This window comes from Myotis brandtii, unplaced genomic scaffold (assembly GCF_000412655.1).
Source record: "Myotis brandtii unplaced genomic scaffold, ASM41265v1 scaffold2514, whole genome shotgun sequence".
NCBI classification, from domain to species: Eukaryota; Metazoa; Chordata; class Mammalia; order Chiroptera; family Vespertilionidae; genus Myotis; species Myotis brandtii.
In genome coordinates this window covers 347,373-354,701 of record NW_005359533.1, presented here as the reverse complement: position 1 = coordinate 354,701, position 7,329 = coordinate 347,373, and the positions used below count along the sequence as shown (strand labels likewise).

The 7,329-nt window shown below is 41.6% G+C and overlaps 1 protein-coding gene across 1 annotated transcript; it reads left to right on the top strand.

The window, feature by feature from the left end:
* The first annotated feature begins 568 nt into the window (after positions 1-568).
* LOC102248137 (olfactory receptor 1G1) lies at positions 569-1,510 on the top strand. Its single transcript, XM_005867869.1, has one exon. It carries the CDS (start codon positions 569-571, stop codon positions 1,508-1,510), a length of 942 nt encoding a protein of 313 aa, XP_005867931.1.
* The last annotated feature ends 5,819 nt before the right edge of the window (positions 1,511-7,329 follow it).

Genomic DNA, 7,329 nt, shown 5'->3' with positions numbered 1-7,329 from the left:
CCCAAGATATCTTTTTTTTTAATCTGCACCCAAGGATATTTTCCATTGATTTTTTTTAAAGAGAGTAGAAAAAATAGGGAAAGATAGAGAGAAATATCGATGTGAGAGAAACACATCAATTGGTTGCCTTCTGCATGCGCCCTGACAGTAATCAAACCCAGGACCCTTAGGTCTGCAGGCTGATGCTCTATCCACTGAGCAAAACCAGCTAGGCCAGATATCTTATTTTTCAGATTTCACAAGCCTATCAAATTGATAGCCTGCCTATTAGAAAAGGGGCAGGTGGGGAAGACTAAAACTTAGGAAGTTTCTTCCCATCTAATCTCCAGTTGGACCTCATCCAGGTGGTCTACAGGACAACGTACTAGAGAGCTAAAATGTGAAGGTCATGCTCAAAAAGATCTCCCATTATCATTGTCCATAGACCTCACCTCTGTACAAGAGACATCAGTGCATCTCTGTGACCTCTGAAAAGAATGCAGAAAACAGATGAAAGACTTTGAATGATATAACTATTTGGAGTCTATGTATATTTAAGCAAGATTTTCCTCCAAATGTTTTACTTTAAATGGGGATTAGAAACCAAACCAGTGTCTCTGACTTCCTACTCCTGGGATTCTCTGAACACCCAGAGCAGCAGCCCCTCCTGTTTGGGCTCTTCTTGGGCATGTACCTGGTCACCCTGGTGGGGAACCTGCTCATCATCCTGGCCATAGCTTCTGACCAGCACCTCCACACCCCCATGTACTTCTTCCTGGCCAACCTGTCCTTCATCGACACCTGCTTCTCCTGCTCCATTGTCCCCAAGGTGCTGATCAACATCCAGACCCAGCACCACACCATCTCCCACGCTGGGTGCCTCATGCAGATGTATTTCTTCATGGCATTGGCCCTGCTGGACGACTTCCTGCTGGCTGTGATGGCATATGACCGCTATGTGGCCATCTGTCTTCCTCTACACTACACCACGATCATGTGTCCCCAGCGCTGCCTGGGGCTGGTCGCTATCTCCTGGCTCTGCTCCCACCTCCTGGCCTTCTCACTCACTCTCCTGATGTCTCAGTTCTCTTTCTGCGCCTCCCATGCCATCCCACACTTCTTCTGTGATCTCCTCCCACTCCTCAAACTGGCCTGTTCAGACACCCATATCTTTCAGGTCATGATGTTCACTGAAGCAGCCCTTTCGGGTGTGGTCCCTCTCACATGTGTCCTGGTCTCTTATGCCCACATCATCCACACTATCCTCAGGGTCCCCTCTGCTGGAGGGAAACACAGAGTCTTCTCTACCTGTGGCTCTCACCTGTCAGTCGTCACTCTCTTCTATGGGACAGTCTTTCTAGTGTATTTCCAGCCCTCATCCTCTTACTCAGCAGACACTGGAAAGGTGGCGTCTGTGGTATACACAATGGTGACTCCCATGCTGAACCCCTTTATCTATAGCCTGAGGAACAGGGACATGAAGGGGGCTTTGTGGAGACTCTTGGGCTGGGGAAGATGTTCCACCCCATAAAAATCCTTCCCCAGAGTAGAAGCCCAGACTTTTCAGCAGGCCTTCTTCGCTGGACTTGACCATTATAAATTCGAAAGACTCGCATTCAAAACAGGATGGATGCTGAGTCTTACAAGCAGATGCAAGGAAATGAAGATTCTGACTTTGCAGGACTGCAATTGGGCCAACAGGCCAAGGACAGAGCTGCAGCCTGGAGAGAATTGAGTGACCGGCAGTCCCTATGGGGTGACTTGATGAGTGGGTATATGTGTCCAAGCAGATTCTATCCAGAGTTGGGAAAACCAAAAATGCCAGCAAACCCTTGGCTTCTGGAAGGAAACCCAAAGGGAGCCTCATGTAGGACTGCAAATTCTTCCCCGACACAAGAAATGAAGTCAAGACGAGGCAGGTCAGGACCTCAGTCAAGTCACTGGGCTTCAGGGACCAATTCTGACCCTGCCTTGGAAGAAACTCACTCATTGGTCTTAATGTGGAGAATATGATACCAAGTACACAGAAACTATGTGTGGCCTGAAAGGGCAAGAAGATTCTAGAAAAGGATGCTAGGCACAAAAAAGATTAAGAAATGTATCTACGGTCACATATCTGGGATTGGATCTCTGCTTCTGACAGGTGATTTCATTTATTTGTTAGCTATGACCAGCCTTTATTCTTTACTTTTTAAACTCTGTTTTTGTTTTTCTCCAACTGAGCAATCATTTGTGTCATTTCAGTGAATGTTTAAATTATAAAGAAAAAATGTAAATCCCTTCTTTTAAAAGAAAAACACTGTAAATACTTTACACAAACTCTAATGGCCTTTGCTCTATATGTTTATCTGATACTGTGAAGATGCTGATTTTTTCACATGATCTTATAAGATGAATGTTTCCACACTATTATTATTCAATCTTAATAAACATTTCATAATTAATATTATAGCAGAAGCAAGTGCCATATTGATATGTAATCTTCCATTTTGAGTTATTAACTTTTTCTAATTATTCTTACTATTATAAGTAATAACACAATGGAAATTATTGTAAATAAACCATACATATAGACTTCCCCGGGTGCTTACAATAAATTTTCAGACGTGAAGTTGCTGGGTGGAACATTTTTCTGGCTCACATTGCCAAGCGTTTATTAACTGTTAATGATTTACATTCCAGTTGACTTTCTGTGAGAGTCCTTCTTTCTCTGCATCCTACCAGTACTTTCTGTTTTAATTGTTGACTTAATTGCTGCAAATATAACAAGCCAAAAAATGTACCTCTTTCTTGTTTAATTTTTTTACTTACTAATTAATTCTTGTCTGTAAATAAATTTTATTCTTCTGTTAATTATTTCTTCATGTCATTTGCTTACCTTAAAGACTTGTCTAAGTCTTCTCTGTATTAAAATTACACTTTCTTACATATGGTGCAAACTTTGTCCAATCACCTTTCATTCCTCAGTTTCTTTTTGATTTTTTGACGTACATAAGTTTTCAATTTAAATAGATTAAACCAATTTTTTAAAATCTCGTGATTCTTCTGCCAGGGTTATCATTAGAAAATTCTTCTCTATGCAGAGTTTATATGAATTTTTTTTCCTTTCAGTGTAATGTGTTATTTTTATTGTTTTATTGAGATATAATTCTTATACCATAAAATTCGCCCTTTTGTTGTCGTGTTTTTAATTCGTCCTTTTAAAGTATACAATTCAGGGGTTTTTAGTATGCAATGTGTTTCTTTTTTACTGAAATAATATGTGACTTTTAGAATAATATCAAATATTAAAGTGATTCTCTCCCTCACATCTCTCATTTTCTACAAGAGTTTCCTCCCCGTTTCAAGTCACATAATTATTTAAAAATGGGATGCTGACTGCGTCTGAACTCTTATTCACTCATATATACCATACACATATCTCCTCAGAGCCTTTTATTTGAATGCTATTTTCCCCTCTATGGCACCTTCCCCTACTCCAGGCCCACCCTGTTTAAGTCCCACATCATCTGCAAAAAAGTACCTTCTCACACCAGCCCACTCTAACCACCTGGATATGATCATATGATCTGCTTTTCTTGTGAGCTCCTCTATCCCTTTAGCCTTCCTATTCCTTCCCTGATAAGATCAAGAATGACATAAAGTTGACAAGCAATAAAAAGTAATGCAATCTCGCCATTTTCAATAACATGGATGGACATTGAGGGTATTATGCTAAGAGAAACAAGTCAGAGGAAAATAATTACTGTATGATTTCTCTAATACAGTATGTGGAACCTAAAAAAAAAAATGAATAGTCAAAACAAAAACAGACCCATAGATATAAACAACAAGCTGATAGTTGCCAAAGCGGAGGGAAGTGGAGTGGAAAAAAAAACAATTTTAATTTAAAAAATAAAATATAATACTACATTTAAAAGGAACTCAGTTCTTTAAAAAGATAATAAGAAAAGAAAGATGTCCACTCTTGCCACTTCTATTCAACACTGGACTAGAGGTCCCAGCCAGAGCAGTTAAGTAAGAAAAAGAAATAAAAGGCATCCAAATTGTAAAGAAAAAAGTAAAATGATCTCTATTTGCAGATGTCTGGTGTTATATACTTAAAGATTCCTAATAAACAAAAAAAAACCCTATTAGAACTAATAAACAATTTAGATTTAATGCAATCCCCATCAAAAATTTTTTTGAAAATGACAGAATGATCCTACAATTCTATGTGAATGCAAGACACCCAGAATAGCCAAAACATTCTTAAAAATAAACAGCAAAATTAGAAGGCTCGCACTTTCTGATTTCAAAACTTACTGCAAAATTGTAATAATTAAGACAATGCTATACTGGCAAAAGGCTAGACATATAGATCAAAGACATAGAATGAAGAGTCTACAAATAAACCTTCACATTTATGGTCAATTTATTTTCAACAAGGCTGCCAGGGACAAAGAGCAGTGTTGTCAACAAATGGTGCTGGCACAACTGGTTATCCAAAGGCAAAAGAATGAAATTGGATCTTTACCTCACACCACATACAAAAATTAACTCAAAATGGATCATAGACTTCATGTAAGAACTAAAACTACACAACTCTTAGAAGAAAGCATGGGAGTAAGTTTTTGTGACCTATATTACACAATGGCTTCTTAGCTATGACACCAAAAGCACAAGCATTAATAGAAAAAGTGGATAAATGGGACGTCATCAAAATCAATAGGGCCTATGCTTCAAAGATATCATTGAAAGAATAAATATCAACCCAATGCAAGGTAGAAAATATATGCAAATCATTTATCTGATAAGACATTTGTATTAATATATAAAGAACTTTTACAACTCAATAAAAAGAAAACAAATAATCTAATTTTAAAATGGACAAAAGAAAAGACATCTGTATGACACTTGCCAGTGCCTAGGAAATGGATGTCAAGCATAAATCTATTAAATAGATATCATGGATTAAATGGTTCTTATTTTATAACATTAAAATAAATATGGACAAAGGATTTGAATAGACATTTCTCCAAATAAAAAATACAAATGGCCATTTAGCACATGAAAAATGCTCAACATCCTTAGACATTAGGAATATGCATATCAAAACCACAATGAGATACCACTTCACTTTCACTAGGATGGTTATAACAAAACAGCGAACAATATCAAAATGTTCGCAAGAAATGAGAGAAAGGTGAACCCTTGCTATGTTGGTGAGATTGTAAAATAAAACAGCCACTTTGGAAAACACTTTGGCAGTTTCCCAAAAAGTTAAACATAGAGTTACCATATGATCCAACAGTTCCATTCCTAGGTATATAAACAAGAAACATAGGTCCACACAAAAGCTTGTACATGCATGCTCACAGAAGCATTATTTGTAATAATCAAAGAATACAACATAACAATAACCAAAGAAACAACCCAAAAAGCACACAACCATTGAAATTTTCTGTTGGCTATAGTATCAGTTCAGGTCCTACATTAAACAAAAGCCAAAACATAACTAGTTATAGGACAGATATATTGGTGGAAAGGCTCGTGAAAGGTAAAGGGAGCTCGGGTGGCTCAGTTGGTTGGAGCATTGTCCTGTACACCAAAAGGTTGCAGGTTCCATCCCCGGTGGGTATGCGTATGGGAGGCAACCAATCTATGTTTCTCTCTCTCTCTCTCTCTCTCTCTCTCTCCTTCCCCTCTCTCTCTTTCTCTCAAATCAATAAAAACATATCTTGGGGTGGAAATTTAAAATAAAAAAAAGGTAAAGGGAGCCCGACCACGCAGGCTCAGTGGTTGAGCATCGACCTATGAACCAGGAGGTCACGGTTCAACTCCTGGTCCTGGCACAGGCCCAGTGCGGGCTGGACCCCCAGTGTGGGGCGTGCAGGAGGCAGCCGGCCCATGGTTCTCTCTCATCACTGATGTTTCTGTCTCCCTCTCCCTTCCTCTCTGGGCAATGGGCGGCTCCGCACCCGCCCCTGGCCTTGGACTGGAAGTTCTCCTGGAGGTTCCCACTGCGGGAGCCATTCCTCTCTGAAATCAATGCAAATATATATATAATTTTTTTAAGGGGGGAAAGACACCCCCACACAAAACCGTCCATCTCCAAAAGCTGCCACAGAGGAGAGGAACAGAAAACCCACCTGTTGGTTCACAAACGGATTCCGGAACGCGGAGTTCAGGGGAGGTGAACAGGCACACGCGTCAGGTTGGTGGCGAGTGTAACAAGCGAGGCACTTACCTCGAGTCGGGCTCCTGCGCCGCCAGAGCCTTCACGTTTGCACAGAGGTTCTGAAGGGCCCGTCGTGTGCATCTTCCAGGTGGTCTCCACACCACGCTGCTCTCTCCCGGCTGAGTCCTTGAAAATGGCTCCCGCAGTGGGAACCGCGGGGAGAAGTGCGGTCCCAGGCCTGGGGCAGGGCGGAGCCTCCCACTGCCCCGCGGCAGCTCTGGGGTCAGCCTGCGGTCACGCCCGCCCAGTGACCGCGCTTACAATCTTATGCGCCCCCCACACGCTCTTCCACGGTGTGCCCTGAGCGGGTCGGCAAGGGGTGCCACTGGCATGAAGGGGATCGTTTGGCGGCTGACTGCACTGGAGGGAGAGGCAACAGTAATAATATAGGCACATGCAAGAGAAAACACAGATGAAGATCATAATTCCCAAAATAAGTAACATTTTTTTTCCACCTAGCGCTCCTTGGTCTGATCCAGTGGTTCTCAACCTTGGCTGCACATTAGAATCACCTGGGAATCTTTTTAAAATCCTGATTTCTGGGCCTCATCCTCCGGAAATTCTGTTTCTTTGTTACTAATGTTGTGGCCCCGCCCCATAACAAAGAAACAGAATTTCCGGAGGATGAGGCCCAGAAATCAGGATTTTAAAAAAAGATTCCCAGGTGATTCTAATGTGCAGCCAAGGTTGAGAACCACTGACTCTGATCACTGATTTATGAAGTCCCCCAGGCTGGGGGTCGGATTACTCAGGGTTTTCACCTGTGTCCCCATGTGATCTGCTAAAGAAGATGCATTCGAAGACTCATCAGGTCTGAACTCACAGCACCCTGCTGGGATCCTGGCAGAGATGCCTCCTATTTGGAGGACGCCTCTCTCATTTGAGACACCTGTGGAGACAGGCTTTGCTGGCTATCCGGTAAGGCTTGGTGGGGGTTTTAGTAAGGGCTTCTACGTGTGCTATCATGCCCCCAGGCCAGGGGTGGGCAAACTTTTTGACTCGAGGGCCACAATGGGTTCTTAAACTGGACGGGAGGGCCAGGGCCGGAACAAAAGCATGGATGGAGTGTTTGTGTGAACTAATAAAAATTCAAAGTAAACATCATTACATAAAAGGGTACGGTCTTTTTT